At 45.1% G+C, this 11980-nt stretch overlaps 1 protein-coding gene across 1 annotated transcript in view; it reads right to left on the reverse strand.

Annotated features, from left to right (window-relative positions):
• The window catches only part of LOC142757592 (alcohol dehydrogenase 1), a 34278-nt gene extending 23012 nt beyond the window's left edge, over positions 1-11266 (reverse strand). Inside the window, exons 1-2 of the mRNA XM_075860631.1 lie at positions 11163-11266; positions 9197-9298 (exon numbers count right to left, since the gene is read on the reverse strand). Of these exons, the coding sequence (XP_075716746.1) occupies positions 9197-9298; positions 11163-11180 (120 nt within the window). The 5' untranslated portion in view covers positions 11181-11266. The remainder of the gene's footprint in view (positions 1-9196; positions 9299-11162) is intronic.
• Between the last annotated feature and the right edge of the window lie 714 nt (positions 11267-11980).

Raw genomic sequence — 11980 nt, forward strand, 5'->3', positions numbered from 1 at the left:
GAACGTCTAAAGAGAACGCAAACCCTCCTGGACATGGCCAGCACACCCTTCAAACCAACATATGACTTTAAGAAGCGTGTTATGACCAGATTGATCACATGTGCCATGCAAGGAGCGTGTGTCAGGTGACCTAGACGCAGTGCAGCCACAACGTTCTTCCCGTTATCAGAGACAAATTGCCCAGTGTGAGTTTCAGAGGAGACAGCCACCGTGCGATTTCCTCCTTGATGCACAGCAGCAGCTCCTGCCCTGTGTGGCTTTTCTCGCCCAGGCTCAGCAGGTGTAAGACAGCGTTGTGGCGCTTCACCTTGCACCTATGAAAAGAGGAGGGAGGAGGAGTGGAAGATACGCTGTGTCCTGTCGGGGACGGGAAGACCTCCATTGAGGAGGACAAGGTGGGAGGATGGTAGGCGCCTGGTGTCCGGAGTTGAACCAGAAAGATAAAAGCGTGGAGGTGGTAATGCCTGGCATTGCTGCGGTGGTGCATCGGACTGAAAAATATTGACCCAGTGGGCCGTGAAAGACATGTACTGTCCCTGCCCATAGTTGCTGCGCCACGTGTCGACGGTGGCATGTACCCTGCTGCACACGTATAATTGCAAGGACTGGCACACCTTTTCCTCCACGTACTTGTGCAAGGCAGGGACAGCTGTTTTGGAGAAGTAATGTCGGCTAGGTATTCGCCACCTAGGCTGAGCGCACGCCATCAATTGCTTGAAGCCGGTGGAGTCGACCAGGTGGTATGGCAGCGACTGCATCACCAACAACTTAGCCAGGTGTGAATTAAGCCGCACGACAAGTGGATGACTGGGTATACATTGTTGCTTATTGGACAACGATTCCGTAATGGATAACTGGACGGGACGTAGGAGGAGCACTAGATGACAGTGAGGATGATGACGACAACGACATGGTGGATAAGGCCTGGCTACTACTTAGATGACAGGGACTCGGAGCAGCAGCGGCAGAGGGTTCTTCATTAGATGTACATGATGGTGGGGCATGTCGTTTGTTCCACATGGCCTTGTGATGCCGCTCCATGTGTTTACGTAGAGCGGTAGTTCCTACATTGCTGCCCTGCCCACGCCTTACTTTCTGCTTGCAGATACGGCACTGTGCCATGTTTTCGTCCTCCGGGAAGGTACAGAAAAATTGCCACACGGTAGAGTACCTTAAAAGAGGTAGTACCACGTCCACCACCACCACCCGAGCTTGCCCCTTGTCTGGCAGTCTTTTTTCGGGAGCCTACACCAGCATCAGTGTTGCCGTCACCTGAGCTGACCCTACCGCTGCAACGTTTTACAGATTGACTTCTGCCCCTACCTCGGCTTGGCTGTTTATCACGGCCAGTGCCGCCACTACTACCCTCCTCCTCTGACGCCGTCATCACATCGTCACCTGGTTCCCTCGTCCTGTCTTACACAACATCATCATAGCCCTCCTCATCATCCCCGCCACTTCTGTCACTGTGTTGTGAATGTGATGTGACATCAGGGTGGGCTCCATGCCCCCCCTCATTACTGCGTCTGCCACCACCAACATCCCCACTACCACAGCTATGCGTCTCGGACACCGCTTCCACCACCGCCGCAACACACTCCGTTGGCTGACTCGCGGAAAACAAATCATCACTATGTTGTTCATTATCTTCCTTCGCACCCGAGGAGATGTCTCTTAGGACTCTCAGGAAAGATGGCTTCCCGCTAGGAAGGGGGAGTGAAGACAGATGATGGAATGTAAACGCTAGAAATACCCATATTACTACTGTCACTGTGCCAAGGAACTGTAGAGGATCTGGAATCCAACGTAACCTGGCTTGAAGTCAGATCATCAGAGTCTTCCTGCTGAGATGACCGCGAGCCAGCCAACCAGTCCACAATGGCCATATTGTCTAAAGTAACCCGCCCACCGGAGGAGATGGACAAGTCTGGCTGGCTGATACTGCTACTACTACCACCAGCAGGCACATGGCTGCTGCTACTAGTGGAACTGGGCACATGTCTTGTGCCACAAATGCTGGTACTGGGTCTGGCACCAACAGATCCAAAATTTGGACTGGAAGAGGACACGGCCTGGGTGTTTTTTCCTCTACCCCGTCCTTTCACAACCTTTTTTTTACCAGACATTTCACTGCTGGAGTGAAGCAAGTTGAATCAAAACCCGGGGGATGAGCCCCTTCTAAAAGCGTATTCACACTGAAACTGGCTTGGCAAATGGCAATGAATGATAATTTCTATCAGCCACTGTGCACTCAGGGAATGCTGGGCGTTGTAGTACTACTACAAAGGCTGCCTGTATTGCAAGTTGGATGCAATGGGGATGAGCCCCTTATAAAAGCGTATTCACACACTGGCTGAGTAGTGAGTAGTGGATGAGCCCCTTCGATTGCTGGATTCCTGGCTTTTAGATTCCTAAAGCTTTCCCTTACTGCACAGAGATGCTATCCGTACAGCTCCTGTCTCTAAAATGGCCACTGAGCTCCGTGCATAGACTTTTATTGCAGGCTTGAGCCCGCCCCTATGCTGCCTCCCGATTGGCTGGGAGAGCCGTTAGCAAGGCATTATGGGGTAGCCTGATGTCAGATGTAAAATGGAGGATTTCACAATATCACCTAACATGTGGCAGGCGCGTAAATGTAGCCGGGTTCGGTCAAAACGGTTTCGGCCGAACCCGGTGAAGTTCGGATTCGCTGCGAACCGAACTTTTCCCGAAGTTCGGACCGAAACCGGTCTCGGTTGTCCCGGTTCGCTCATCTCTACATACAACCAAACAAAAATTTTTTATGTGAACATCAGCAACAGAGTAGAATGTATTAGAAGTTTCCCTAATCCTGAGCAGCGGCATTACATCTCCACCGAACTTAACCCAGCTGACCAGGGAAGACCTGCAGTGGCTGCACACGTTCTAGACCATATCTGGTCGTTACCCTCAAATTTCCTGTGTGATGATCCCCGTTTGAATCCTACTAATACTGTCTACGATCTGGTGGATCCCAAGTCTGACAAAGAAATCAGGCCTACGAGTTCCACGCTATACACGTCCGTAACTTCTAAAGTGTAGCTGAACTCGGCTCTGAGGACACCTCCCTCTCACTTTCTCCACACCAGGACTTCATTGCATTGGATTTTATCGAACTTTGACCATTAAACTTGGAAACCGTTTCCATTTTACTCTACCCAGCGCTGGATTCTACCACCCCCTTTTTTTCGCTGTAGCTGAACTCACATAGCTTTGAACATTTCTCAAGTTGGACATCTCTTGTATGGACCATCGCACGACTGATTCACATCACCCACTGCTTTACAAAAGGACATCACCAGAGTGTCATGGCTGGCATACGTGTATGGAACACCATACAGCCATAAATATTGAACATGCCGAGCAAGTTATCATCCAGTATGTTCAAGAGGTGTATCGTCAGGAGATTGCCACTCTTAGAGATACTGTCTATCTGTCCAAGAACAGTGCACTCTATAAACTAAACCCAGTGGTCGATCGCCACATATTATGGAGAGTGGGTGGCCGGATAGAGAAATCTGATCTGAGCAGCAAGGAACAAAATCCTATCATACCAGGTGGACATTATATTGCTACGCTGCTGATCCGACACCATCATGAACGAGTACAACACCAAGGCAGACAGTTTACTGAAGGTGCCATCAGGTCAGCCGGTTTGTGGATAGTAGGACTGAAGAGATGCATTTCTTCTGTGCTCCATAAATGCATTAAGTGTCACAAATTATGGGGGAAGACACCAACAAATGGCGAACCTTCCAGCAGACCGTCTAAGTACTGATCCGCCTTTTACTTATGTTGAGGTGGATGTCTTTGGCCCATGGTCAATAGTCACGCGAAGAACTCGTGGTGGAGCTGCAAACAGCAAACATTGGGCCTTGCTATTCACATGTCTCAGCATTCGAGCAGTGCACATCGAAGTTATTGAATCTATGGACTCTTCTTGCTTCATCAATGCCCTCCAAAGATTTTTCTCCATTCGTGGACCCCTCAAGCAACGGAGGTTCCGACTGCGGCACTAACTTCGTAGGAGCCTGCAAAGAACTACAGCTAGACAGCTTCTTGTCCAACAATGGGGGCATTTAACCCTCCACATTCATCCCACTTGGGAACGTATGATCGGGATTGCATGCAGAATCCTTTACTCAATGCTGTTGGATCATAAGTCTGCAACGCTCACCCATGAGACGTTGGTCACCTTCCTTGCAGAAATATCAGCCATAATCAAAGCAAGGCCGCTAGTTCCAGTATCTTCAGACCCAGATTCTCCAATCATCCTAACCTCAGCAACGATTCTCTCAGAAGATTGGGACTGCTGCTATCCCTCCAGGCACCTTTAACTACAGTGACATTTACAAACACCAATGGAAACGGGTTCAACATCTGTCCAATGTGTTCTGGCACTGCTGGAAGACAGAGTATCTCCACATCCTTCAAAGCCATCACAAATGGCAGACTGAAGCCTAATCTCCAGGTTGGCGATCTTGTACTTCTAAAGGACAAAGAAGCCCATCGGAATGAATGGCCTATGGGTCTGATCACTAAAGTTGTCACTAGCGATGACGGGAAGATTCAGAAAGTGGAGATCAAAGTAACCAAAGGAGGCTCAGTTCGCATTTTCTTCCGGACAATCAATGAACTTGTGCTTCTTCTTCCAAAAGAAGAAGTCGCATAAGGCAAGACGTGGACACCCTACATAGCTCATGGCGCGGAGCATACCACCACAAACTACAGCTGTGTCATCACTGGAACGTTTTACCTCTTGATTGCAATATGGGTTGGTGGAAGTGTTTGCAAATCACGGCTTCCCTAATCCGAAGATGGGTTATTTATTTGAACTTCTACATACGGTTCTCTACCTTGTGAATTACAACCTCAAGACTTCAACCACAAGATTTTGACTATTGTGGTGTATTGTTCTTTATAGTTTGCACATTTCTTCTCTTTGTTTTTCAGGTTTCAAGAAGAACTTCTGGACTACATTAGGACATCGTTCCAATTATGATTATAGTGAAATCTAAAGATTTCATGCAGGGAGTGTCATGTCCGACAACTTGTTTTCATTCATTGACATGTATCTGTTATACTGCTATTATTGTGGGTTTGTGTTTTAATATTGGCCCTCCCGTGTTCCTGTACTCTAGCTGTGATGTAATAGCTTCTCCCCTCTCCTTGCTGGTGGCAGCCATCTTTTCATTCTTCATGTGCTCTCTGTATATGCAGCAGCCTGGCAGCGATCACCCTTTTTTACCTACTGTACTGAGCATTTTACAAGAACTCAGCCTGGAATAAAGAACTGGATCTTTCTACATGCCTTATGGTAGAGTGAATACTGTCTGACAAGACATCTCTCGGTGTGAGTACTGGTTTAATACAGACACAGGACGGTCTTTGACAAGCCTTAGACTTAGGCTGGATTCACACGAGCGTGCAGTTTTTGCGCAGGCAAAAAACGTGGCGTTTTGCGTGCGCAAAAGGCACTTAACAGCTCCGTGGGGCATCAGCATACGATGCGCGGCTGCGTGCTTTTCGCGCAGCCGCCATCATTATGACACTCCGTTTGGATGTTTGTAAACAGAAAAGCACGTGGTGCTTTTGTTTTCATTCATCCTTTTGACAGCTGTTGCGTGAATCACGCTGTTCGCACGGAAGTGCTTCCGTGCGACATGCGTGGTTTTCACGCACCCATTGACTTCAATGGGTGCGTGATGCGCGAAAAACGCCCAAAGAACGAACATGTGGTGACTTTTTTTCAGCGGACTCACGCTGAGTAAAAATCACGGACATGTCTGCACGGCCCCATAGACTAGTATTTCCCATTCGTCTGAATAAGGCCTTAGGGTATGTTCACACGCTTAGCAAAAAACTTCTGAAAATACAGAGCGGTTTTCCAGCAACTCGCATCTTACGCTGCGTATTTTACAGCCGTTTTTTCAATGGAGTCAATGAAAAACTGCTCCAAAAATGTCCCAAGAAATGCCCTGCACTTTTTTACGAAGCGTCATTTTACGCGCCGTATTTTGACTGCGCTTAAAATTACGCCTCGTGGGAACAGAACACCGTAAATCCCATTGCAAGCAATGGGCAGATGTTTGGAGGCGTAATGGTGCAGTTTTTTCAGGCGTAAATGGCCCGAATTACATCTGAAAACACATCATGTGAACATACCCTCGCAGCCAAGTTATTGCGTCAGAATATGCAGAAACTGGGGTGCAGAAAAATGGCAGCAGGTGTTGGACTGATGAGTCAAAATTTGAAATATTTGGCTGTAAAAGAAGACGGTTTATTTTCCGAAAAGCTGGAGAGTGTTACAATAATGAGTGTCTGCAGGCAACAGTGAAGCATGGGGGAGGTTCCTTGCAAGTTTGGGGCTGCATTTCAGCAAATGGAGTTGGGGATTTGGTTTGGATTAATGGTGTCCTCAATGCTGAGAATTACAGGCAGATACTTATCCATCATGCAATACTAACAGCGAGGCGTCTGATTGACTCCAAATGTAATCTGCAGCAGGACAACGACCCCAAACATACAGCCAATGTCATTAACCCCTTCCCGCCGCAGTCCTTTCAGATTTTTATTTTCGTTTTTTCCTCCCCACCTTCCAAAAGCCATAACGTTTTTATTTTTCCGTCGATATAGTCCTATGAGGGCTTGATTTTTGGGACGAGTTGTAGTTTTTCATAGCACCATTTATGGTGCCATATAATGTACTAGGAAACGGGGAAAAAAGTTATTTGTGGGGTAGAAATTGAAAAAAAAAAAAAAACAAAAACAGTGATTCCTCCATTGTTTTTTGCGCGTCGTTTTTACGGAATTCACTGTGCAATTAAAACAACATGTTAACTTTATTCTGTGGGTCAATACCAAATATATATAGTTTTTTCTATATTTTACAAGTAAAAACCGAACTGTAAAAAATAAAATTAATTTTGTGTCCCCAAATTCCGAGAGCCATCACTTTTATTTTTCCATCGATTAAGTGGTATGAAGGCTTATGTCTTGCGGGATAAGCTGTAGTTTTTAATAATACCATTTTGGTGTACATGCAACGTTTTGATCACTTTATTTCATTTTTTTGTGGGAGAGGAGCTGACCAAAAAAAATGAATAAAAAAAAAATTGAGATTCTGCCGTTTACAATTTTTTTTTTTTTACTGCGTTCATCGTGCAGGTTAAATAATGTTATATTGTAATAGTTCAGACTTTTACGGACGCGGCGATACCAATTATGTTTATTTATTTATTTTTTTCTTATGATCTAGGGGGAAAATGTTTTTTTTTTTAACTTTTTATTTATTTTTACATAAAAAAAAACAACTTTATTTTACTCATTTTTTACTTTTAATTAGTCCCCCTAGGAGACTTCAACCAGCAATCGTTAGATCGCTTGCACGATATACTGCAATACTAATGTATTGCAGTATATCGTGACTAACAGGCTTCTATTAAGCCCTAGCCATAGCAACAATCGCCCCCCCGCGATTGCATTGTGGGGGCGCGATGAGCTGTTAGAGGGGAGCGTCCCCTCTAACGATTTAAATGCTGTGGTCACTATTGACCGCAGCATTTAAAGAGTTAAACAAGCGGGCTCACGCTCGAGCACGATCCCGCTCGTTACTCTGAAGTGTCGGCTGTAACCTTCAGCAGACACCGGCATCGTATGGAGAGGGTTCACACCGTGAGCCCGTTCCATACTACTCCCTACCAGACTTTGGCGTATGGATACATCAAATGTCAGGAAGGGGTTAAGAACTATCTTGGGTATAAAGAAGAACAAAGAGCCCTGGCAGTGAGGATATGCCCCCACAGAGCCCTGATCTTAACATCAGTCGGTCTGGGATTACATGGAGACAAAAGGATTTGAGGAAGCCTACATCCACGGAAGATCTATAGTTAGTTCACCAAGATGTTTGGAACAACCTCCCTGCGAAGTTCCTTCAAAAACTGCATGCAAGTGTACCTAGAAGAATTGATGCGGTTTTGAAGGCAAAGGGTGGTTACACCAAATATTGATTTGATTTAGATTTCTCTTCTGTTCATTGACTTTGCATTTTGTTAATTGATAAAAAAAAAAATATATTAGCACTTGTATTTTTGAAAGCATTCTTAGTTTGCAGAAGTTTTCCACAACTGCCTAACATTTTTGTAAATAAATATAACGTGTTAAAAACGATTTGCATGTATTCAAGGGAGTTTCCAGTCCTAAGAAATTGATATATTCAGGATATGCCATCAATACCTGATCGGTGTTTTGAAGGGGCCAAGGCTGATTCACAGTACAAGCAGACAAGTATTGAAGGGTAATCACCACCACACTTGTAGCGGAGGTTCACAATATTACAGCCTTCTACCATTTACTTGAATGGGAGAAGGCTGTAATACTGTTAACGGCCACTACAGTGTGCCGGCGATTCACAGTACGAGAAGGTAAGGAATGAAGAGAACGCAGCATTCGTACGAGCGCAGCGGCCTCTTCAAGACAGCTGATGGACAGGGGTGTGGGAAGTGGGACCCCCACCGATCAGATATTGATGGTCTATCCTGAGGATGGGCCATTAATTTATATACCGCAGTAATGAGCAGTGCAGCGGAGAATCCAGCACTGGGGTGACCGAAATCTTATCAGCAGCCTGTGTCTCACTCTGCTCCCGCTCTCTCCGCCTGCTCACCCCTCCCCTCTCCGTAGACTTGTTTGCAGCGTCTCTGCTGCCGACTTTCTTTCTGCTCCTTCCTCCTGCCCCTCACTTCTCCACAGACTTGTATGGACAGGCAGTGAAGTGACACCCCCCACCCCGCATATTCTGCAGCCCGTCAATTCTGCTCTGTAACCAGGGACAGACTTTTCTTGACAACAGGGGGTAGACAGCAGATTACAGGAAGGGAGACACCTAGTGGCAGTAACTTCACAGAATTTGCATGGATAAGACTACTGAATTTTAATAGTAAGTAAATTACAGAGTTGATCTATATCAGGTACACTATTAGATTAGCAAAAGTTATTTGAATAGTCGGTGATAAGATCTCCCTAACTCTTAACTGAAAACATACTCTTGGGCGATATTTCAACAGAAGTTCCAGAACCATTGCAAATCCCTAGCAGATTTTAAAGATTTTTTATAATTTACCTTTAATGTATATAACTAATTAACATAATTACAAATATTTTCAAGCATCAATATCACCTTTATGCGAACTTCATGAGCCTTTGGTGGTGCAACCTCAATTTCTTCAATGCTGAGTGGTTGTTTAGGTCCCCAGCACACGGCAGCCTTACATTTGATTACCTAAATGTGAAATAATAGAACTGAATATATATTTAACTGCATAAATCAGAAAACATCCACCGCATTTCCCACATCTTATTTGTCACCCAATTTTCATATACAATTTTAGAATTTTAAATATAAATGGCTTTCACCCCAGCCAAACCCACCCCTAAGAATGTTATTGCGTGAGATACTAAAATATATATTCTCTAAAGTCAAAGCAGAAATAGTTTCGGTTTTACTAATAGAATTTAAGGGTTGTAAGATACATCATGTATTTTGCGCAAATCCAAACCAGTATTGCGAGCATATTTTTATTTTATTTTTCCTTTTCATCTTGTGTACATAATAATCAGTTTTGCTCTATTCCCAGTTTTTGTTGTTCTACCATTCTTGTGGTGTATGTACGGCATATACACTGGGAAATGCTCCAAACGTATTCATGCGAACGCATCCGTAGACTTCTTTAAACCGAGACATTCTTAAAAGTATGCATGTTAAAAGCAGGTTATGCTTTTGTTCTTTGAACACAAGGAGTTAATGAGCGACATATGAAACTGTATGGCATACAATTGTATATGTCGGAGCTATGTTCGGGGTAGGAATTACCGGTGTTTGCACTGGACACACCCCACCAACGTGGTGTGAACAGAGCTGAAACTGTACCTAGTAAAGAGAGGCAAAATACAATTTTGCTAATTTGCCCATAGAAAAGGGATTGCTATTCAATAGGTTGTCAGCAGGCGGCAGTACAGACTAGAGTAGCGAAGTACTGAAAACTAGCTGCCATTGCTTCTCTGCTCTCAGCACCTTTTAGTCCTGTCAGGGTATGTGCACACACACTAATTATGTCCGTAATTGACAGACGTATTTCGGCCGCAAGTCCCGGACCGAACACAGTGTAGGAAGCCGGGCTCCTAGCATCATACTTACGTACGATGCTAGGAGTCCCTTCCTCGCTGCAGGACAACTGTCCCGTACTGTAAACATGTTTTCAGACAAAGGTCTGCATATGACCTATATACAGAAAATAAAAAACATTAAATACTAATGGAAACGTTTTATTTTTATTTTAGATGCATTGGAATAATAAAAATAGGTTGCAAAAATGCACATAGTATTTAAAAGGTGTAGTCTCATCTGAATGGCCACCAAGTAATACTGTATCTTCCTGCAGCTGCCGCCAGCCTAGGCTTCCCCCATTAAAATCAGCTGATCACTTCAAAGACAGCTGTAACCCCTCATGCACACGACCGTCTTGCCACTCGGGCAGTTTTTAACGGCATCCGATTGTCTTCACGGACCCATTCACTTTAGCGGGTGAATCGGATCCATGAAAACTGACCCGATTCTCCGATCCGAGGAAATTTATGACATGTTCTAGCTTTCCTTGAATCACTGACAGGACTTGGGCGGCGCACACGGTCATGTGCATTAGGCATAATTCCTTGTTTACATAAAGCAGATTTGCTACAGATTTTGCATGTATTTTTTTTAAAGCCAAAACTAGGAACCAGTTCACACAGGGTTTTTTTGGCACGGATTTTGAAACTGTGTCGGAATCAGCGCCAAAAAAGTCCATAAGCGCCTCCCATTGATTTTAATGGGAGGCGGAGGCATTTTTTTTTGCCCCCTCGCGCTTTCACCTCGGACCTCCCATTGAAATCAATGGGAGGGAGAAAAAGCATTTTTTGCTCCGTTTTTTGCCTGTGGTGCTCAAACGCTACGAAAAACGCAGCAAGAAAGTGCAGGCAACATTTAGATAGAACGCATAAGGCAATGTAATATTAAATATTCTCACATCATCTTTTGTTAATTGTAAATAATAGGCAGAGCAGATAGAACAGTAGAAATCTCTAAACACATTGCAACTTCTACTTACTTTCCCAGCAGTAGCCATGTTCCACTTCTTTCTACAATGGTCTCCAGAGATGAATGTGAATCTTACCAAGACTTTTTATTTACAAAAGTCCCAAATTCCACCTCCCATTTTCCTCCCCCTCCACAGCAGGGCTATGTGCCTAGTACTCCGCCCCTGGAAGCAGCATTATAGAATCAGTTACACAGTTCTTTTTTATGTGTGTAGAAATGGTGATCGTATAAAGGCCTTATTCACACGGACCTGTCCGTATTGCGCGCGCAAAAAACGCGTTTTGCATGCGCAAAAGGTCCGTGCGGCATCAGCATATGGTGCGCGGCTGCGTGATTTTCGCGCAGCCGGCATCATGATGACACTCTGCTTTTCTGTTTTCATTCATAGTTTTTACTACTGTAGCGCGGATCACGCGCGGCACCCGGAAGTGCTTCCGTGTGCCGAGCGCTATTTGCACGCACCCATTGACTTCAATGGGTGCGTGCAGCGCGAAACACGAGCAAATATAGGACATGTCATGAGTTTCACGCAGCGCACATACGCTGCGTGAAATTCACTGACAGTCTGAACGGCCCCATTCATTAACATAGGTCCGTGCCACGCGCGTGAAAATCACGTGCGTAGCATGGACGTATTATACGTTCGTGTGAATAAGGCCTAAGGCTGAGTTCACACAGTTTTTTGCAGGAGGTAAATTCTGCCTCAAAATTCCGTTTGGGATTTTGAGGCAGATTTTGACCTGCCTGCACGCCATTTGCTGCAATTTTCGCGCCCATTGAGTGCTACAGGCAAAAAACGCAGCGAAATACGCTTTCTCTGCCTCCTAA

Source organism: Rhinoderma darwinii, chromosome 1 (assembly GCF_050947455.1).
Source record: "Rhinoderma darwinii isolate aRhiDar2 chromosome 1, aRhiDar2.hap1, whole genome shotgun sequence".
Lineage (NCBI taxonomy): Eukaryota > Metazoa > Chordata > Amphibia > Anura > Rhinodermatidae > Rhinoderma > Rhinoderma darwinii.